This window comes from Pyxicephalus adspersus, chromosome 4, assembly GCF_032062135.1.
Source record: "Pyxicephalus adspersus chromosome 4, UCB_Pads_2.0, whole genome shotgun sequence".
NCBI classification, from domain to species: domain Eukaryota; kingdom Metazoa; phylum Chordata; class Amphibia; order Anura; family Pyxicephalidae; genus Pyxicephalus; species Pyxicephalus adspersus.
Window position 1 is genome coordinate 101,469,759 of NC_092861.1, and position 23,781 is coordinate 101,493,539.

General features: G+C 38.8%; 1 protein-coding gene across 5 annotated transcripts in view; it reads left to right on the forward strand.

Annotated features, from left to right (window-relative positions):
• Nucleotides 1-23,781, forward strand: part of TMEM178A (transmembrane protein 178A) — a 102,417-nt gene that overhangs the window by 42,302 nt on the left and 36,334 nt on the right. For 3 of the 5 annotated variants that reach the window (XM_072409176.1, XM_072409174.1, XM_072409177.1), the window contains one exon: nucleotides 16,050-16,163. The exons of 1 other annotated variant lie outside the window; for it this stretch is intronic. In XM_072409176.1, the coding sequence (XP_072265277.1) occupies nucleotides 16,050-16,163 (114 nt within the window). Of the gene's footprint in view, nucleotides 1-16,049; nucleotides 17,541-17,664; nucleotides 17,986-23,781 lie in introns of those variants that run through there. One more of the 5 variants, XR_011920416.1, reaches the window with a different exon arrangement.

A 23,781-nucleotide genomic window follows, 5' to 3' on the forward strand; every position in this document is an offset into this window, starting at 1 on the left:
CCTGGTACGGAGCGTGGACCACATTGGAGGTTGGGGCCATAAACTCTATGGACAGTGTAGAAGCTGTATCCAATTGCGACATTAATGGATTAACGAAAATCACACTTTCCATACTTACCATGTAGTGAAACCACATTAAAGGTATCGTACTTGGTGGAATAAGCAGGGAAATACATACATTTTTTATCATTTGTGGATATCTAGCAAGTACTATCACAGTTTAATATATGTATTTGTCTCACATAAACATCGGATCGGAAAGAAATATCTATATTTTTGGGTGAGAAATACTAACTTTTTTATGGGTTTTAGGAAAGATATGAAGTGCTATCATATAAAATATATGTATTTTCTTCCAGAAATACAGAAATTTTTATGTTTATTTTGATAGCAAGTTGTATCAGAATTCTCTGCATTTTTTTACAGAAATAAAAAAAAATTCAGTTTATTTTGATAGATAGCAAGTGGTATCAGAATTAATTCTCTATATTTTTTTACAGAAATAAAAAAAATTCAGTTTATATTGATAGATAGCAAGTGGTATCAGAATTAATTCTCTGTATTTTTTTTACAGAAATAAAAAAAATTGCAGTTTATTTTGATAGATAGCAAGTTGTATCAGAATTAATTAGCTGCACTGAACGCTCTTTCAGATAACACACTTGCGGCTGGGCAGGCAAGGATCTGAATGGCATGTTCTGCCAGCTCCGGCCACTGCTCAAGCTTGGATACCCAGTAGCTCAGTGGGTCCTGGCTTTGCACTTTGCAGATGTCCCATGTAGAGCTCAGGTATTCCTGCACCATGACTGAGTAGCACTGCTGAGTGTCATTGGCAATTGCTGCACGACTGGCAGCTTGCTTCCGCTTAAAAAAACCCTGCATAGTTTGGCTTAGACGACCTCTCAGCGGCTGCTGCCACCCATGCTGCTTAAGGTAGTTGTTTGGCTTCCATGGCTGGTGGAACTGCCATAGGGATCCCTGCTGCTGCTGCTGCCGGCAGCCAGAAAGGCTGAGCACAAGTCCCTTACAAACACTTCTCGGTAGTGCTGCATTTTGGCTCCCCTGTATTGGGGCAAGATGAGTTGCTGTATCTCAGGCTTGTAACGTGGATCCAGTAATGTAGCAATCCAATAGTTGTCAGTCTGTTTTTATGTGTTGTATGCGTGGATCTTTGACTATGCACTCCTGCATGAAGGCTATCATGTGGCTCTAACTCCCTAAAGCTGAGGTAATTCTGGACCCACACTCTGGTGGGTCGAACAGCAGCACAGGGTAGTCGTCTTCCTCCTCCTCCACCTGGTCTTGCCATCCACGGAACATGCCGCCTTGTGTTTGGGTGGATGGATGCCATGTACCCTCAATATCCTCCTCTGCCCCTTCCTCCCCTTCTCCCATGCCTGCAATGTCCTCCTCATCCTCTTCCACCTCTTCCTGGATTGGTGGTGCACTATGCATAGTAGGCACGCATGTCTGAGATGATTTTTGCATTTCACGCTCTGTGTTGTGTCCAAGATCCACCATCATCTGTTCCAGCAGGCATATGATGGGGATGGTGTCACTGACACAGGCCTGATCTCCACTGATCATCCTGGTGGCCTCTTCAAAAGGTGACAATACAGTCTTCAATTTGCAGCCACTCTGCAGGGCTGAAAAAAAGTAGTGTGGGTATGCGTCTCAAACGAACAGACTCTGACACGTAATCCGCTACAGCTTTCTGTTGTTCAGACAGCCGCTGCAGCATGTAAAATGTGGAGTTCCAACGTGTGGCCCTATCACAAATTTACCGGTGCACTGGCAGGTTGAGATTTCTCTGTAACTCCACCAATCTGACACTGGCTGTGTACGACCGGCGGAAATGCGCTGACAACTTTCTGGTCTTCAGCAACAGCGGCTGGAGGCCTGGGTATTTCCTAAGGAAGCGCTGTACTATCAGGTTCATGACGTGAGCCAGGCAAGGCACATGTGTGAGTTTCCCACAACGCAGGGCTGCCAGCAGATTGGCCCCATTGTCACACACGACCTTGCCTGGCTGAAGTCTGTTGGGAGTTAGCCATATGTCCTCCTGCTTCCGCAAGGCACTTCGAATGGCTGTGCCCATGTGGCTGAGGCAAGTCATAGTCATCCATCGTCGGAAGCTGCCTGTCACCACAGCTATGCCTCAACAACCGCGGACCGCCACCACAAGCACCAGCTCCAAAGCACCTTTCGGCCCAGTTAGATGTTCGCCCGTGTGGGCATTTTTTAATGTCCATAGTGATGACAACACTATGGTCATCTGCAAACTGTGCTCAACATTTGAAACGAGGCAAAAACCCAAACAAACTTGGAACAAGTTGCACATTTAAAAAGCCACCACCCGGTAACCTGGCGGGAACACCTGGTCAAAGCACAGAGCTCTGTGCGACCACATCCGCCCAAGAAGCAAGCTCAAACTGCTCGATCTTCCTCTGCTGCCTTTCCTCCTTCTGCCACCAAAGTTACTCGTGCTGCTGCCAGCAATTTGAGTGGGGCATGTAGCCGAGCATTACCTTTTTTTACCTTGTAGCTAATATGCTTCACAGAGTGTAAATTTGTATAGTAAGTGGATTTTTTTTATTGGGGGGTTGACACCAAAAATGCAAGTGCGGTGTGTGTGTTGTATGCAGCACTTTCCTTCAGTGGGGACGCTTATAATATGCAGCACAGTATACAAAATATATACTCCAGTATACACTGCGTCTGAGTGCTGTCTCTCAGTACAAGTGTGATACTGTGCATGCATTCAGGGAGGGTACCCTGCCTCTGGCTGCGTGTATGTAACACACTGACTATCTATCTATCTAACAGTGAAACACTCTACCTGAGTACAGTAGATTTCAGGACTGCACCAATACTGTACAAGGAAGCAGTGGCCTTTTGCCGCCAGTTTGAAAAAACAACCTGGACCACCTGTTTATTCAGCTCAACGAGGTGCTTAGCCCCAAATGTCTGGTGGTAATTCCTAATGTGCGCTGGACATCATAGAAGGGAATTTCTACAGCGCCACACTGGCAGATTTGCACTAATTGGATGTGATTGACGTGCACTTCCACTTACGCTTCGAGCTGCGCTCCAGGGTTAAAGATGCCACCCACTCGAATCAGCTGGCTCATCGGAAGTATGGCTGCATCCTGATGGCTCATATTGATTAAGCCTGGGGCGTGCAGCAGGAAGAGGAGGCGGTGGGCCCTGAGACGGAGCGTGGACAGCATTGGTAACTGGCATCTAGAGCTGGGTACTGGGCAGGCGGCAGTAGTAAGAGCAGGAGGAGTAACACAGCCATCCACACTACGTCTCAGGGCCTGCCGCCTCCTCCTCATGCTGTTACTGCTGCCTGCCCACTGCCCAGTACCCAGCTCTAGATGCCAGACTAGAGTCAAGCTCAACAGGGTGTTCTTTCCCCGCTGATTCTGACAAGCCCGTTCCGTTTCATGTGGTTTCGCTACATAGTAGGTAGGGACAGATTGGAATCTCGTTCATCCATTCATGCCTCCAATAGCTACAGCTTCTACATTGTCCATATAGGTGATGGCCTCAACCTCTAAAGCCGTCCTTGCTCCGTCTCAGGGCCCACTGCCTCCTCCTCCTGCTGTTGCCACCTGTCACTTGTAACTTATAACAGAGCTGTCAGTACTCCATTCAGAAATATGGCATTACAGCCATCTAGGTGGCATTGATGATGCACAACACCCAGCTCTAGATGCCAGTTACCAATGCGGTCCCTGCTCCGTCTCAGTGCCCACTGACTCCTCCTCCTCCTGCTGCCACCTGTCACTTGTAACTTATAACAGAGCTGTGTAGCTGGCTAATTTTTTGACTGAAAGACCCCCCTCAGAGACCACTGCCTGTACTCTGAAGCCTGTGTATGGCTTGTAATGGAGCGCTGAAAGCTGGTGGCTAATTTTTGGACCAGAAGAACCCCCTCGTGCCCCTCTCTGCCTCTACTCTGAGATCTTATAAAATCCGGCACGTTCCCTTGACCTCCCCATAAAATGGCCTTGCCAGCAACAGAAAAAAGACTTCCTTATTTTTTTTTTTACTTGTACAGTGTTGTGCAGAGCTGGGGGAGTCTTGACAAGTCTTTTTAAATGCATTTATAGGCTGTAGAAGCTCTACACAGTCCAGAAAAACAACCCAAATTTTTCCCCCTTTGACTTTAATGGAGTTCGAATTTGACGTTCGATCACCCGAATAATTACGCATTATTCGACCGAATACCGGTCGAATCGAATGGTGAGCTATTCAACCAACACTATTCATGATAGCAAAGCTTTTGTAAGACCATTCTGATATTTTCATAATCTGTCTTAAGTTTTGTTGAGTGACCAATTGGAATTGATGCATAGCAGTTGCCATTATGCAGTAAAATGGATTTCAAACTAACAAATAATGCTACATTTATTATATATAAAATGTAAAACATTGCTGTAAATAAAGATTGATGATATGTTGTGTTAATTTCTGGATTCAGCAGACCTAAAATACGAGAAATATATTAAAAAATCATTGGCAAGTGAAAATAATTTTTTTTTGTTGAGCTGTGTTAATAAATAAATCTATTCCAAACATACCCAAAACAAAAACTGATAAACTTAATATTTCATGCTACAAAAATTACTATTGCCAACTCTTGGAAAACATCCTCTCCCAATTATAAAATAGTAAGTCAGAATATTAATACCATTATTAAAAATGGGAAACTAACTTCTACTGCACAAAATACACATGACATTTCTAAAGATCTGGGACCCGTGGATAAACTATAATAAATTAAATATTTATGTACTCTTTCTATGTAATTTAATTATATGTGTCCCCCTGAAAGAATATTTCATTTTACTTTTCTCTTCTCTTTAATTTTTTTCTTTTATTATCTCTTTCTTATAAGTTATCTTTATTACATTATATACATTTATTTTTCTTTAACATTATAATTGAAATTGTATAATTTCATGTTACTTCATTTTTATTGTACCATAGTATCATTTTAATAATAAACCTTGTAACCTTGTAATACTCCAGAAAAATAATTGTAACAAAGGAAGCTGATGTACCTGATTGACTGGAAAGGTTTTGGTTCTGAGGATAGATCCTGGGTTCCAGCTACAGATGTGTCTGCACCTTATCTTGCCAAGAGGTTTCATCTTCACTTTCCTTTGAAATCTTGACCTCGGCGGGTGGACAAGCCCTGTAAAAAGGTGGGGGGAGGTAAAGTCAAACTTACCTTTTCCTCGCTAAAGCACAGGCATATCTCTCCTGTGCATGTGGGCAGTTTTGATTCTGGGCGTGCCAAGGCTACCAAGCTTTATCAGTTTTGTCCAACCCACTGGCCAATCAAAAAATAGCCTCTTATTCATCCCTCGATCTTGCTGCAAATTCGGCCGTTCTCGCTTACAGAAATTTTAGGCGAGGTGTAAATACGACGATTAAGGAGAAATTTTAAATAAAAGAAAATTGAAAAAAAAATATCTTTGATTTTTACAACAGTGTGCGATCCCTGGCACCAGAGGTTAATTAACCTCTAGTGCCCTGGGGATCGCAAACAGGAGGATTCCAAGGGAATCCTATTATAATTTCCTTGATCTTCTGATGGTTTCGCAAAATCAGTTTGCCAAAATTTTGTAGAACTATCCGAACTTTGAGGAAATTATCGCCAGAATTCCAGAGGCATTTTGGCTGGCCTTTATTTCCTGGATCCCTGATATTTGACCCCTGATTGTGACCTGACCTCTCTTGTTTGCTGCCTGCCCTTCCCCGGCCTTCCTTGATGGTTCTTCTGCTTAGTGATTTGGTACGTGTATCTTCCTGCCCACCCTGGTGTGCCCAAGGACTGCAACCTGGCGGTAACTAGCAGCGCAATATCCTCACCACTAGAGGCTCTGGAGAAAACCCGGTTGCCACTTAGACTCTGCAACTTGGCCCTTTTTAGGGCTAACACCACTTTTGTGCTAGCTGTAGCGCCCCCTAGTGACCCTGTCTCCCCAAGCTTGACACAACTGCTTACAAGTATGAGTTGTATATTATATACAAATATAATTTTATATTATGTTGACACAATTGTCTTTAGGAAATTGGTATATAATAACAAGGAAAAGTTGAACAATCTGAAAAGTTACGTACTATGGCATTAAGGGTAATAAAGATAGTTACACGTATATATACAATACAGATCATTATACCATGAATAAGCAATATGATTAACGATAATTTGATAAAAATCTTTTTTTTAAAATAGATTAAAAAATTATGCTGATTATTAATGGTTTTGTTCCAAACCATACACATCAATAAAGTAAATGAATAATACTTCACAATATTAGGATAAGTAAAATTACATTACATTCATTTTTATGTTTGATGAATATGGGTATCAAATGAAAGGTTATATCATTTATAGATATATGATACACTGTGTTGAACATAGTTTATGAAATCTAATTTTAGTTTTTTAAAGATGGGGCAAGAAGACTTCATTTAAGAAAGGAGAATAATCTTTGTTGAACTTCATGATGATCTTTATGATGACCTCATCCCAAAAGGTGTCAGTTTTTTCCCGGAGTTACTAACTTTATCAGAGGAACATAGATAATTAGGACACTTGAAACATATCTAAGTTTTGTCAGCTGGGACAAAAAAGGAGAGACAATTCAAAATTTTGCTATCACTGTGCATACTAAAGAAATAATTTTATGTTAGTTGAATTCATGAACTATGATATTATGGCCCACAGGAAAGCCCACATGTCACTTTACACAAGCTGAATGGTAAATGGTTCTACATGCTACATTGCCAGATGTCGAACGGATTTGCTGAAATCACTGTTCTTGATGAAAAGTTGCTATATGTGACTGATGATGGTGTTGATCCTGAGAGGCCTGTGAACAGCCATGGGTATCCAAAGAAGGCTAAAAAGCCTCCTGATGATGACCATCATAACAAAAGTTTGTGTTAAAGCCAAAAGACAAATGATTAGAAAATGACTACTCTTTTATACATGTGAAAGTATTTGCATAAATGTGACTTTTATCTCTAAGTTTCAAAAAACACAAATTATGTTCTGAGGATTATTTCTTGATAAGAAGAAAAATACTTTTTGGTGGACCAATGCAACTGAAAGAAAAGAGATGATGTAATAGAATAGGTATAGATAAATACCTAAATATATTACTATATAATCACAGTTTACCATAAATGTATAACATACCATTTAATTATTGCTATAGTAAAGTGTTGATTGATTTTAATTGTATCAATTTTATGAATAGTTGAGTACGTCAACCTATGAACTTTGAACTTTTTAAGGGATTGAATAAGTTTCACCCTCAAGAGGGGGAATTGTTAGATCAAACCATAATTTTATATGATGTCATATTTATGTACGTGACTGAACAAATGAAGGGCAGAACATATGTTTTTTATCTATCATACTTGAAGAGTTGATGCTATTTTGGAGTTTGAGACTGCTCAGAAGGCATTAGCAATTATTCATGCGTTGTATTAGCTGTTGTATTAGAGTTGTATTAACTATTATTAGGTGTATATTGTTCTGTATTTCTGTATGTATAACCATATTTGAATGTATGGACTTATATATAACGTATTGTAACCATATTGTGAGACATCACATCCATCAGGCATCACCACACACACATACACATTTTTACACTCATGTATTCTTATTGAATTGCTTTTGTAAATTTTTATGCAGATTTTTAATAAATACACAAGCATTTTTTTTTACAGAAGAAGACACTCCTGTTCTTAATACACCTAAACCATAATTTATAATAATATTACTTTTTTACACTCTCCTGATCTGAATCAGCAGGGAGGAATAACCTTTAATTGAGATAGAAGCTGTGGGGGTGGAATAAAGAGGCGCTATGAGACGTATCAATGCTGGACCAAAGCCCATCATTAACAGGGTTGTAAAGTATCCCCAGGACAATTTATCAAGTGCTTTATGTAAATCAATAGACAAAAGCATAGCTTTTCTTTTCTTGTCCCAGTTATCTGTGATAAAGTCTATCATCCTTCTAGTTTGGTCTGGGGCTTGAAGGTGAGGGAGAAAACCTACCTGGTCTAAATTAATATATTGGCCTAAAAAAGTGTTAGGACAGTTCGTCAATATTATAATAATATATTTTGGTCAATATTTTAAGATCACAATTGATCAATGATATAGGCCTATAGTTGGCTACTTCCAAATGGCCTTTGCTAGGTTTGGCGAGAATGCTAATTAAAGCTATATTTCCCTCTATGGGGACTGTATTATCATTACGCAAGTAGTTGCAGTAATGTACTAGGTGAATAGCCAACATATCTCCGAACATTTTGAAATACAGCTAGTCCCTGAGTTAAGGTCATCCGACATACAGATGACTCCTAGATAGGAATGGGGCTTTGTGTGCAGGACAGAGGCTTGATGGGGGAAGGGGCGGTTCACATGACTTGCAGAAGAAGTCTGAGCTGTTCTGCTAGCTCTTGTAACTCTTTAATGACCAAGACAAACTCTGCAGTTGTATCTTTTTGCATATCAACGCACTGCTTGCTCCAGGACTTAATGAATTTCTAGGCTCCATTAAGTTTTTTTTTTGCATTGTTTGTGATTAACACACAGTGAGGATTTTATACAGTAACTGACACCATGCTGCCTAATATTATGTTAAGACAAACATCTGTCTTAATTGCATTTATTAAATTAATGTACCTGTATCGACTTGCATACAAATTCAACTCCTCTTTCAAATTCAAACCCTATCTCATATGTAGAATGTAGATGTATGTTAGAATATCCATCTGGGCCAGGGGTGCTGCCCACTTTCTGATATTTAATTTGTCTACTGTAAATGCCTTATCCAGGGTCTTGATATGTGTTTTCTGTTGAGTAGGTAGGGGTATCCTCCATAAATTAGCTTTCACCCTTGCCCTGGGTATTTATGTGAGGGCACATAAAGATTGGTATAGAATTTATGGAAGGTTTCTGGTATCAGAGCTGGGTTTTGAAAAAGTCTCCCATCACTAAGTTTAATTCTTTGGAAAGGCAGCCATTCTGTTTTGGGGTGGCGCCCATTAGCTAGGAGAGAACCTGGTTTGTTGCCCCAAAGAATTTATGTTTGGACCATTGTAATGAATTTTCTGCCCTTGTTATTAGACATATATTAAATTCAGTCCTGAGTTCTATTTGTGATCCTAAATCTGTGTGAGGATTCTCTAGTGATTGAAGTGCTGAAAGAGCTGTTTGCTTCTGATTAATAATTTGAAGTGATTTTTTTTAGAAGTTTAGTAAAATAAGATATTATGTGCCCTCTGATAGTGACCTTATAGGCTTCCCAGTTGACCGCTGGAGACATAATAACAGGGTCATTGTGATGGAAAAAATTAAGTAGGTGATTTCTAATAATCGCGTAGAAGGGGGTGTCGCTTAGTATTGAGTCGTTAATTCTCCAATGTGGGTGCGGGTTTTTTTCCCCATGCCAATTTATTTGACCATCACTGGGACATGGTCTGACCAGGGTGTCATGAGGATACATGCCATTATTAGGTGTGGGATACTTGAGAATTGTGGAAAAACATGATCAATCCTTATTGTTTGTCGGCATAGTGTTTTGTTCCCTCCATGCATAAACCATGTCAAACTGATTTAAATAGGAAGCTAATTTTACACTTTGTTCAGGCTGGTGTTTGTAGGTTGGGGATGAAGATTTGTCCAGAATCTGATCTAGGGCCAGATTAGTATCTCCCACCAACATTAGAGACCCCCTCAAAGTAGGGTGCCAGGTTTTTTAGCATTTCGTTGAAAAAGGCATATTGGCCTGATGTGGGGGTTTAATAAACCAGTAAGGAAACCATTGATTCCCCTAGGAGGCCTACTATCATAATATACCCTCTGTCTTTATGTTCAAATTTCAGTGAGAAAGATACATTCTTCAAGAGACCTAATTCTACAAGTTGCTTTTTTTCTCCGGCCTTTCACCAGGAAAACTAATGGAAATCCTTCGGAGTAAGTAAATAATTTGAATAGGAGCTAGTAGAAAAATTTGTCTCTTGTTTTCCTAGTACATCGACTGCCAAGAAGTGATAATATTGAAAGGCCTTAACTGTCTTAACCGGAGCATTAATGCCTTGTGCATTGTGTGTCCGAAAGTCAGAAAGTGATTATTAATCTTTGATTAATTGGTAATCAAAGATCATATCCAGAAATTTAGTAAACCGTACCAGGCCTATTGCCTCATATGAATCACACCAACAGGATGAAATCTGTTCTGGGGGACTGAATCTCCCCATTTAAGGAACCAGGGAACTGGGTGGAGGAGATGGGGGTGAACTGGGAAGGGAGGGAGATGCCTCCATGTTGATCAAAATTATGTAAAAAAAAGAATAAATACCTGAAGCAAAAAAGAAAAATGTAAAAAAGTGGGGATAAGAAATCTGATCAAAAATAGCAGGTATGTAAAAAAAAATACTCCTGTGCTCCTAGGGAGGTCATTCTATCCTCCAGAATACTGATATATAAAACAAATATAAATATCTATATATAACTAATACTATAGCTGTTTATTTTTGAATGCTGGATCATGGTGTGCAAAAATCTGTATCAAAAAAAGATTGATACTTGATGTTGTCAGGAGAGTGTGTAACAAAGAATTGAAGGTTCTCTACTTCTAGATAGTGGCCGGTGAAAGATCAGCAAAAATTTGTATTGGATATCTATCAATTGAGATGTCTGTCAATGGTCTGACCTCTCTCATAAATGCTTCATTTGGTAGAAACAAGGTTTTACTATAACATCTCTGGGCATGCTATCTGCTATAAGGGATCCCAGTGCTGTGTGGATTCTATCAAATTCCAAATGGAGATTGTTGTAGTTTGGCAGTAGGCCCTTCATAAATCCCTGAACGGTGCCATCTAGGTCCCACTTTTTTTGCGTTTTTCTGCATTTTTTCCACCTTTTCAACGCATTTGCGTTTTAAGTGCCTATTAATGCAGAAAAACGTCCCATTGAAATCAATGGAAACATTTACCCGCATTTTCCAGCATTAACCCAGCGTTTTAATTTTTTAAACGTTGCAAGCAATGTTTAAGATAAAGCTCATAAACGTGGCTCAAGGAAACGTCCTGGTGTAGATTAGCCCAATGGAAAGCAGTGGAATTTCAAACATGGGCTTCCATGTAGACTAAGCCTTAAGGAGTCGTCTCTAATAAAGCTGTTGTTTTACTGAGTTGCCCTCCTGATTTAAAAGACAGTTAAGTCATCTGCCAATCACCACACTAAGTTCAAGCAACTTGTTTATTATGTATAATTGAGAGAAGGTAAAACTCGGAAAAATAAATAATAGTACAAAATCAGTGTGATATACAGAACAAACTCTCACTCACAAGGATTACAGACAAAATGCACTAATACAATGAAATGTACATCTCACTATACCAAGATGGTTAAAATTTAACAATTAAATGCCAATGATGCATGTATAGAACTAATCCCATTACATTTATGGATTTGGATGCATCAGCAGGAGTACAGATTTGTCTGCACCAATAAACAATACCTGCTTCCTCTAAACTCTAGGAAATTAGGGGGCACAGAACTACTTTTTTTTTATAAACTATATGCAGAATGCATAAACAGAACCTAACTGTTGACCTATAAACCTGTCCTGCAAATCTTGAATGTCATCGACAACAATAGCACAGTATATATTAGTATATTATATCCACTTGAAACACAATGTACTGGTGTCTGATGTCAGACGCCTTTTGGGTGCTGACACATGACAAATGAAATTGTCAGACTGCTTTTGTCTCCACTTCATCATGTGGATGGCTGCTAAATTCCGGCCATTCAGAGATGATTCTTAACATTCCCAAGTTCAATGTATGATTTCCTCACATTGATTTTGGGCAAGTAGGGTTAGAATCACCTTCATTTCATTTAGGACTTGGGGCAGTGAGATGAGATTCATGTATTTACAAAACATATGTCACTGTTCACAGGTATTCTTAATACCCTAATCCCTTTAGATTTATGGATTGAATTACTTGGGATTTTGTCATGCCAGTCTTCCTACATTAATTAAAAGAACAAACATTAAAAGAACTGCATGCCACAGGTAATGTAAGTGAACCTTTTATTTGCTATACTGGTTTGTATATATAATGTGAGATATATATATATATAGTTTATGATACTTATGTTTGTTTTGTCTCTGTGTAATGAAATATATCCGAAGAACTGTTTTAAAAATGTCTAATGATTAATAAAGTGTATAACAACTTTTAATGTTGTAAGGCTTTCTAAGCTAAATTTTTTTCAGTCTCCCAAAACTGCTCCGTATGGGACACATTGGTTTAGTGATCCTATGATTTTTGCAATTTCTTGAAACCATTATGAGCTATGGCATACTTTTGTTTGCCGTGACAGTATTATTTAATTTCCCCCCTCTTCCTTTGTTGTGTCTAGCAATAGTATATTTAGCCAGGTTTTGGAATCAGGGACATTATTAGGCCAGTATGAATCCATGTTCACCTATTAATTGTAGTTTACCCCATTGTTTTCTCGTATTGTGATTGCTTTTTGCTGGAAAATCATTGGCAATGATTTTTAGCCAATGTTAGGCATCTCTAATAGTATTTATCCAGTCATGTATCCATCACAAATATGTAGCTAAAACAGTTCACCAATAGCCCAGTAACCCATCAGGTAAAGAGTTAAAATATCTGCCACTTTGGTGCATGCCAGGTAAGATGATACCATCTCACTATCTGATCTTCTAAGGGTTCGTTCAGACCTGCTTTAGAAAAATGCAGCGTTTACTGCTCCTAACTGCATACTCTGCAGAGCTAGACATCTAAAATACTAGCTTTTGCAAACACGTGTTGCTGTTTCCAGGGTTGCAGGCATTGTCACCTAGGGCCACTTCATGTCCTGAACTCTGGGGGGCAGTTTGCAGGCAACAAAAATGTCTGGAAACTTTTGTAAAAAGTCATCCTAAAAACTTCTGTCTTCATAGGTAAACACTAGCAGGTGGGCATATCACAGATCATTTAGTGGAATAGGAGACTATTCCAACCCTTCTGGCCATGGCCAAGACATCAGGAAAGCAATGTTAGTGCTTCAGAAATGTCTAAACTTAAGCACATGATCTCTCATGCAGACTAGATGACAGTATCTGAGCATACACATTCAGTACTGAGAAGCAGGGCAGCTTTGCTGTGTTGGGACATTATGGGCTAAGTGTCCCTATAGTGCAGGACTAAGTGACTGCACAATGACTTGGTTTTAAAAATAATGGGAGCTTGGCATTGTCCTGCAGGCCCAAGAACACTTCTTAAGTTCCACCAAATGCATACAGTGAGGACTGTACCACCAGTCACTTGGTCAGGAGAGCATTCAGTTGGCATTCAGAGGATGGCTGGAGGGATACTCCCTAACAATATCTGACAGAGGATTGAAAACTACAAGTTAAAAAATGAAGAAGAAGGAGAAGTACTCCATGAGAGAGGTGAAGATCGCCACACTTTTGGCCTATAGCAAGCCCTTGAGAGGCTAGTAGTGCTGTCCCAGCACACTGTTGCCCCCAGGCCTTCTGTGCACAAGGGATGGCATCTGGGTAAGGACTGGCAGAGGACCAAGAGCCCACAGATAATGCAGTACAAAGATTCCAGCAGAAGCAAGTCCAGAATACAGAGCCAGAGGTCATACACAGGTAATTTGTCCACCACACAAGGTATCCAAATGGTAAATAAAGATAAAGCAGAGTTGGGGTCACAGAAAAAAGGCCAGTCCAGGCACCTTTCCAATTGCAGGATCAGACAGGATCAGGAACAGGCAAAGTCAGCAACAGTAAATCTAATGAATAAACCTACCAGCAGCAGGTTAGCGCAGTTTAACGCTACAACAGGCAACTGGTGACTGAAAGCAGAAATGCTATAAAGCCCTAGCAATCAATGATGATGCAGAATTAAGACTGGGAACTACTCTGCACATTGGTTGCAGCATAAATTACAAATCCTCTTGAGCTGCATACAGCCTAAATATATGTGCTAGGGAAGCAGAGAAGGATACATTTCAAATGGAAGGTGCACAGCTACAGGTATTGGTATAGACAATAAATTCCTAGCTCTCCTCTACAATACAGGGTATGCTACACTGTGGTGATATAAAGCTCAGACCAGAAGCCTATCTCTTAACAGAAACATAAGTTATTCATCATTGTTTTTTTTTTTTGTGACCACTTGAAACTTGTAACTCAATTGTGTGACAGCATAGTTTATTACTTCAAATCATCTAACAGCTATTTCTGTGTTTCTGGGAAATTAGATCTAGCCTAAATCAGAATTATGCAACTACGGCTGCCTAATTATGTGTGATGTGGATGATGTGATTTATGTATACTGCATACATTTAACACATATAATGACTCACCAACACTGGTTTTGAAATAAATCCGGCACACATTTCATATACAGCAAAGAGCATTTATCTATACATTTTTAGACTGTGTAGTGAATTCACCTGCATTGCAAGTCAATTGTGTATCCTGACAGAAAGGGTATGTGATTTATCAATATTTACCCATATCTGACCATATTAGTGACAACATTTTGGATGTGCTAGGTTTAAAATTTAGTTTCTAGCATTTGGATATATAAATACCATTTCTGTACTTTTGAGAATTTAAACCTTGCTTGCATTATGATCATAAAAAACTGGCTGCTGGTTTATGAAAAATTTGGCTGATCCAACGTGTATTGCCTATACTACAAAATGTTTTGAACCATTAGTTCTGTCACCCAGGAGCAAAATTTGGATATTTGTTAATAAATAGACATAAACATTTTTTCATATACTAAATCTTCTGCTTGGAATTGAAGGCTGTATTGTTGAGTTCTCATTTTACACACTGCCAGAAAACTTGGGCATGTACCATGTTTGTAACAGTGCAGAGGAAATGGATTGCAATTCTGTCTGTTATGTTAAAAAGATGTGTTTGCAGACTTCTAAAAGTTCATCATACATGCTCACACCCTCTCTTCCCTGCATATCCAGTGGTGGCAATACTAACAATTACCGTATTTTCCGGCGTACAAGACGACTTTTTAACCCCGAAAAATCTATGACAAAGTCAGGGGTCGTCTTGTACGCCGGGTACCAGTACTTACCTTCACACAATAGTGAGATCTGACAAGCAGAAGGAACAGTACAATACTGGGCATATAACACGACCCCCAAATGATTGGTTAGAGTGGGGGGTCGTCTTATACGCCCAGTCGCCTTATACACCTGAAAATACGGTAATAAAAAGAAAAAGGCCAGCCCTTCTTTTGCTTTACAAAATATTAATCTTATTCAAATTTTCAGTTTTCAACAGAGGGTAAGCAAGTTCACACCATCAAGGTATGATCTGCATATCTTGTCAACAAAGAAGATAAAAACAGTGGTAAACTAACCAAAAAATAAACGAATACCCTCACACACAACAATATTGTACACAATAATTGTTTTTCTTCTTAAAATTCAGGACTTCAATTTCAAAATGTTTGCTGTGACAGGACACAGACATTTCTGCTCTTCCCTTTCCCTTCTTTAGTTTTACATTATGTTCTGCATTTTAGAACCACCTTGTGGTCAGCTAGGCCTCACGTCCTGTTACACTTTTCTTTGTAATTGTCCTTTATACTGAACAGACCTGTTAATTTGCATAATAATTTACAAAAACAAACTTGCAAATAAACTAGAAATGCAATTAAACAATTTTCATAATAGCTCCAAAAATCACTAAAATGGCCATAAGCACAGTTTAGTGTAAAGCATAGATTTTTTACTGCATGGGAGCCATCACCTATATAACTTTTGATGGTACCTCTTCATCAAAGCATGGTGTCACATGCAGGTGTTACACAGTGTCCAGGGAACTTTTATTCTGAACCCCCTTACTCTGCTAAACTATCCGAACATCATGGCTCCTGGATACTTTTTCCAGTTTTACACATGCATGAGTATTCTAAACTTCTCTTTCTCTTCAAAGGGATTGCACAGAAGTGCACAGCTATCAAGTATCACTTCTCCCAGCCAATTCGTCTGAGGAATATTCCATTCAATTTGACCAGAACTATACAACAAGATGAGTGGCACCTTTTACGTAAGTATGAAGCTTCAAATGATGAATCATTTGTGAAGGTGAAGAGGATACATTTAAATATTTAAACTATCAAGCTGTGTGTGTAGTGTACAATAATACATACTGTAAAATGTTATCAATATGTGTAATTTTTTTAAAGACTGTGCAAATGTATTTGCAAATGGTTAAAAAAAGCTAGAAACACAACACACATAGAAAAAGTACCCAGCATAAGGGCCTAATAATAATGAACATACAATTGTTATATTAAGGTTCTGTCTTTAAGGCTACCAAACTAGTTGTGCAATTTTGATTATCTGAAAGTCAGCACTAATACACTGTTTCTACATCCTAAAATTCAATGCTGGTTATTCAATAATCTAATAAAGTGTGCCTTTTTTATTTTTTTAAGTTTTGAATAGAGTAGAGAGGCCTTAAACCCCTATCTGGCATTTTCGTGCTCTCTGCCCAGCAGGGAATATTTCACTTCCTGTCTTGGGCCAAATCTACATGGACTGTTTCCCCAGAGTTTTTTGCCAGTGTTTGAAATTCCAAAGGGCCACTCCACACCAGTGCATTTACTTGTAAAAGCTTCTATTGAAAACAATAGAAGTGTTCTACAAGTGTTTATAAGCATTTCCAAGTGTTTTCAAAGCATATAAATGTTTATAAACGCCTCCTTTGTTTTCAATAGAGAAGCTTAAAGGCAGCTAAAAGTGTTTACAGGAAGATCATTCCTAGAATGCCTGTTTCCTGTGACATCATTCCCTTCTTCTTGGTGAGTCCACCATTTTAGACATCATGGCGATGAAGTACGGTTCCATAGAGGACTCATTCAGGCAAAGCAAGAGCACAACTGTTGTTATAATTTGACAGACAACTACTATATATGAAAGGACGGAGCCCTGGCAAACAATGGGATTGGTACTTGCCTGTATAAGAGCAGAAATATTTTGGTGTGTATTGCATGACTCAATGTTAGATTTCTTGTCCTGTGGATCTCTTTGTCTCTTGCTTATAGCACTGTGTTTTGCATACCTTGCATGTGTTTTCAACAGGTGCTTTGCTGTTCATTCAAGTAAAGTAACACCTGTCCCTGGTATGTTTGATGATTGTTTGTCACTATGTTTGGTTTTGGTGGTAATATTCACAATTGCATGCTGTGTCACTTTCCCTGAACATGCTTCTCTTCCTGAGTTTGAGTCTATTCTGTGTGTGCCCAAGCTTTTTACTCTACTGTTGCACGATTGATACAAGGTGGAAAACCCTGTGTGATCACCTCACAAATGATCTAAGGGAGACGAGCAAGCAGAAGAGTGAAACAGCAGCTGGAAAAGTGAAGGCTAACCATTTCTTTGATGAAGTTCAATTTCTGGATTAAACTGTGGAGATGTGCCTGTAAGTATTCATCTGTTCTGTTTGTTTGTGGAAATTACAACATCTCATGTATTCATGTATGTGTAGCACCGTGAGTTTTGTGCACCTGGATCTTTGCAAGATAATTTTTTTTTTCTTAATGCAGGACTGGACCTTAATGTATTTTGATCATTTTTTATTTCTAAAACTAATTTTTTTTTTTTAACCACTGGACATATGGAAGTGTGGAGGCACCAGATGAGGCCAGTTGAGTGAGAGGGGATATGAGGATCCGGCCAGTCACCCTCTGAAACAGATGTGCCTGCTCCATATTGTGTGCGAAAACAGAAGGCCAAAAAGAAAAACAAAAATTAGCCTGGAAGTAATAAAGAGCTGGACAGTGGCATTTTGCCCCTTGTGAATACAATGGAACAGCATCTGGCAGAGCAGAATAGGAGTCGTTTTTTTGTTGTACCAGGATTTAAAATCACTGCCTGGAGAATGACTTTTCATTTGTAAGATAGAAATAACACAGGCCGTTCATGGTGTCATGACCATGGGTAAAAGTGCAGCTGTTTCGGGGGATGTACTTCAATCAGGGTATGATTACCACCCCAGTCCTAGCTTTATCCTCATGATCCCTAATATCCCAATGCCAGCCAAATGTATCCACTGGACCTTCTAATATAATTTTTTTTTTCGAAATCCCCAGATTTATCATCTGGAACAATATTATGGGCATACATTCCCAAGTTCCAGGAGCTGCTCAAGTTATGGCTCTTTTACCCAATATATTCCCCCAGTACCTCTCCATCCATGTACCCTCTCCAAATCCATAAATGTTTAATATTGGTTTTCATCCAGCAAACTTTGAACTGCATTCCTCCAAACTGATTCCACTATCGCTAAGGATGTTTTTTTTTTTTTATGTCAATCCTTGGGGTCTGTGCATTGGAGCATTGCAGTTCAAGTTTGCTGGGTCAACAATCACCAAAGGCCAGCCAATGGGCGTAATTTATTTAGGCTTTCCAAAACTGCTAAAGATAAAATATTTTGGGAGAACCTGGGTGAACCAGCAAACCTGAAGTGGATTTCTTAAAAACAATTTACATTTGGTTGGCAAATGATTTTGATCCAGGACCAGATTGATTTCAGCTATACTAAATCTCCCAGGTTTACCCATGATAGACTATTCTGTCCAGTATTGGTGAGCTTTGATAAATCAGGTCATATGTGTGATGCATCCATTGTACTTGTCTCCTAATCCCTTCCCCTTCTGTTAAAATAAGTATGAGTACTTTTGTTCTTGGATTGTAGTATGAAAATGTTATTAGATTTGTTTCCGATTAAGTTGCGTAAAAATAAAAATTTTTGTTTTGAAAACTTTAAACATGGTTTTGATTGCAGTTTTTGGTATGTGTTGTATGTTGTGCTTACTGTATATGCAACTTTGATTTTTTAAATTAGAAAACATGATGGAAAAAAGTTTAGCTTTTGTCCAAAAGCCAAGACTTTAATTGTTGGTGTGAAGGTCTAGAAACTTTTACGATATTTAACTTTCCTAATTTTTTCTTTCCACCATGGTTTTCTAATAAAAATGTTTAAAATATTAGGGTTTGAGGCTGTGTAAAAAAATACTTGAACATTAGTCATGCACCCCCAAAATTTTAAAGTTGAAGTCCTTCATTGCTTAGCCAATTTGGCCCACATACTGCAATGGCAGTTATCTGGACGGCTTTACTGAGTTTTCTGAGTAGACTTTTGGCCTTCCAGTATAGGAAATGGGGCATCAAATGTGTGTGCCTCTATCCACAAAAGGTACACTGAAATCTGGTTTTCACAAAAAAGAAGAAGGCAAAAACGTGTAGTTCATCTCCTTTTTATTAAACCTAGACCCTCCTGCCCTCAATGCTGGCAGGAACCATCGTTGGGGGAAAGGTTCTCGTCCCTACAATGTGGCTAAGGTTGTGGGGGGCTTAATTGAAATCTTGATGTTCCCAGATGTTTGCCCCCACACCCTGTGGAATGATATCCCTAACTCAATTCATGAAAGAATTGATTATGTCTAGAAAGAAGGAGATGGTAATTTAGTGCCAAAACGTTTTGCTTTTGGGATCCTTGTGTTCTAATTTTTTGCATACTTTATTTGCATACTTTTCTTTTTTACATAGTATCCCCCATGGAAGGATCTGTCCCACGGCTGCACACTGCCAGGAGCACAGCCACGGGACTTCTACCAATATGGAAGCACCAGTAACTAGAGGACAAATGGGAATGGGTGTTCCCATTCATTTCTAGTTCTTATTGGCTAAGCCAAACAGAACACTGCTGACGTTTGCAGCATCCTCAATGTTTATATTTCCCTATCCAATCAATGGAGAGAGTGTATAGGGACACTGTTCCCAGCAGCCCTAGCAGAGTGATTAAATGTTCTGCCCCCACATGAGCTGTTCATAAGCACTGCTAGGGCTGTCAGGAACTGTGTAAAAGCAATAAGAGAGTTTAAATGCTTTTTAAGGAACAGTCCATGTAGATAAAGTCTTAAATACACAACATGAAGTAAGAGAAATTCTTTAGGTCTCATCAATACTTCTACCTGTTGGTATATTTCCCTTTACTTTCATGACAGTTCTAAAATCTAAGATATACGCTTACTTTCTGTTTTGGTGATAGTCATCTTCCCATGCCAAATTCAACACACTCTATGAACTCTTAAGCAGTAAGCAATCATTCATGACTCTGTCAATGGAGGGCACGAAGCAAGCAAATGGTAAATGACGATGTGCATAACACATGGGTAAAAAGCATGGCAGCAACCTGCTGGGAGAGGGAACAGAATAGCCAAAACTAGCAGGGTTCTATCACCATCATCATCTGCCAGCAGTCATATCATCCCCTTCCCAACTGTCAGCCGAGGTCCACAGTAACAACAACAGGGTGCCCAAAAGCCACTATACCTTTTTAATTAATTCCTAAATATTAAACAAGAAACTGAGTTTATTCATATTTTTAACTACAACAAAGAAGATGTAGCAGTTTTGCCATCACCTTCAAATAGGCCAACTTTAATTATTAGCAAAACCCCTATACATGTTAGAACCACCAAATTTGCTAGGTATGTGTAGGAGAACAGTGGCAACAAGGGAAAAAATACAAAAATTCCAAAAGACTTTGTTTTTCAGAAAATGGCAGTTAAAGTGACAGCAGGCAAATAGGATTTTTGCGTGATGGACAGCGTACAGAAAGCAGCATAAACATTAGGACATTGAGAAAAGGTTGGTGCTACGTGTGAACTCAACCCACTATGAGCAGTCTCCGCCATCAAAACAGTAGGAGACTGCATTGCTAGCTGGCATCATGACCTGGATGACATGTGTTAGGAATGCCACCCATAAAGTTGTGGAGAAGTAGCGCAGTGACATTAGGCAAAAGGATGGAGGACCAGAGACAGAGCGTGGGTCAGTGAGAGCAGTAGCAGTGTGTGGCCTCTGGTCAGCTATCGCCAGGGAGACCGCATTGGTAACTGGCATCTGGAGCTGGGTGTAGTGCATAGTCAATGCCACACAGAAGTGTGAAAGACAATTTTAGTGAATGGAGTACTGACAGGCGGCAGAAGCAGCAGCAGGAGGAGGCGGTGGGCCCTGAGACGGAGCGTAGATAGCATTGGTAACTGGCATCTAGAGCTGGGTGTAGTGCAGGGGGTGGGAAAACCTTTTTTAGTCAGGGGTCACAATCTAAAATAAAATTTGACAAAGGGGCCGGGCTGATGGGAGAGTGGCCGGGGTTATGCCATCATGACGCCACTGAACATGACATTGTGATGGCATAACCCCGCCCACTCGCCCATCACAGATCTGAGCCTGCGATGGGAGAGTGAGCGGGTTGTGTGCAATAACATAGCCCGCCCACTCTCCCATCACAGGCTCAAAGCCTGCGATGGGAGAGTGGGCAGGTTGTGTGCAGAGAAACAGCCCGCTCACTCTCCCATCGCAGGCCCTTGTTTGCCTATCCCTGCATTGCTATTTTTTTTTTCAAAGTGTCATTTTGAATTGACAGCTCCCTTATTTGTCTTATCAATGGAGCATAAGGTGACTCTGGAAAATTATTCTCAGGATTTTCAGGAGCAGATGGGACGCAAATAAAGAATCCTTTTTCATTGCCCAAATTATTTGTTTGAATATCTCTTAAATATTTCTTTATAGATATTTTAAATATCCAGGTTTTTCACAATATGATCAAACAAAGTTTTTGAAAGAACAAAAGCTTTTTTTTTTTTTTTTTTTTTTATTTAATTTTTTATTTGATTTTATAAATAGAACAGAAAAACAGTAAAGAGAAAAACATTTGTAATTATACAGAATGTTATACAAAGAGCATAAATAACATAAATAAATAAAACAATAAAACCACTTTTATCAAAACAAACTCCATATTACCATAAAAGGTAACTATAATACCATATCTTCATTTATATCTTCCCTGGTCTACTTGTAATATGTGAGTAGTGCAATACAAATAAAATTAACATTAACTTGCCATGGGAAATAACGTATACCAAGATGTCCATTGGGCACTGAATTTCCTAAATTAAAAATTTCTAATATCAAAAGCTTTTTCATGACAACACTCTAAATTAACTTTTTCTATCACCTCAGATAATGTAAGAGATACATTTTGGTTCCATTTACTGATAATAGTCAGTCTAGCTGCTAATAATATATGGGTGATCGGAACTCTATGGGCTGGAGCAAAATTCTCTATTCCTATATTAAGAATAGCTAACTCAGGGGTAAGGATAATGTTTTTATTAGACAGTTTCCGAATATTCCTCGATATATTTGTCCAAAATACTTTAATTTTGGTGCACTCCCAAAACATATGTACTATGCCTGTACATCTACAAAGTCTCCAGCATAGTGGGGAGTAATTTGTCTTGGATAAATGATGAGGAGTTCTATACAATCTAAGCATAATTTTTTGAAAACATTCCCAATGCGATAGACATTTTGTAGAAGTGATCATTGAATTGATAGCTGATTTCCATTTAAATAAAGTGAAGAAGGATCCAGGATCTTTTTCCCAGGTGGCAAAGACAGGAAGTCTCTGCCATATGTCTTTGGAGTTGAGTATGTTATAATATATAGATATACCCCCTTTTCTGCTTATTGTGTCTTGGGATCGTTGCCAGAATTTAGTAGGTACTCTGATAGTAGTAAACGGTAAAGAATTTCTCTATTAATGTACATAATGCTGGAATATTTACACATTTATAGCAACTCTTAACCCATGCAGATGTATTTAGATTATTATTTAAATCTTCGTAAGATCTGAGTGGTTTTTGTACTAAGATAGTTTCAATTGCTGGATCAGAAACTTTAGTTAGACTGCTCCAAGCGAAAGCCATTGCTTCTTTAAATTTCAAGTATGATGTCTTAATTTTGGGAGACAAAGTAGAGGCTACTAAAATGCTAAATAAACCTTTCCTAAAAAATGTGAAATTTCGATATTTCTCCACTTTCTATCAGTTAAAAAAGATAGACATTTTTCAAGTTGGTCAGTTAGCCAGTTAGTCATATATACATGGCAATCCTGCACCACCTACTTTCTTATGTCTTGTAAGAAAGTGGTTGACAATTCTGGGCTTTCTACCATCCCATATAAACTAATTTAGTATTTTTTTATAGTTTTGAAAAAATTGGGTGGGATGATCACAGGGATCGTCCAAAATAAAGAATTTTAGCTAATTTTACTATTTTGAAGGCTGCTATTCTGCCCATCCATGAGAATTCAATTTTGCTTGGTCAATTTGTTTCTTCTTGGATTTTCCTAATTAAAGGATGGGAGGCTATTTTGTACTGGAGTAAGTGGAAATTTTTCCAGTATGATTTTTTGTGTCTTGTGTGCTATTCCTACGTTTAATATATTACAATTGGAAAAGTTTTTTTGTAGTAGCTAACTTTGCTAAATTCTGTTATAGTAGACATTAATGCCGTAATAGATAGGATTGGGTCAGTTATTGTAAGAATTACATCATCGGCAAAAAGTCCGATAACATGTGTGTCCTCTTTAATTGTTATACCTTTTATTTTATTATTAAACCTTATTTTTTGTGCTAGAGGTTCCATTGCCAACGAAAACAAAACTGGTGACAAGTGACATCCTTGCCTTGTCCCATTAGATACACGGAACGTTAAAGAAAGCATGCCAGACATAAAAACAAATGCTGTGTTTTTTTAGGATATTTCCAATGTTGGCGATCAAACACCCTTTTCGGCGTCTAAAG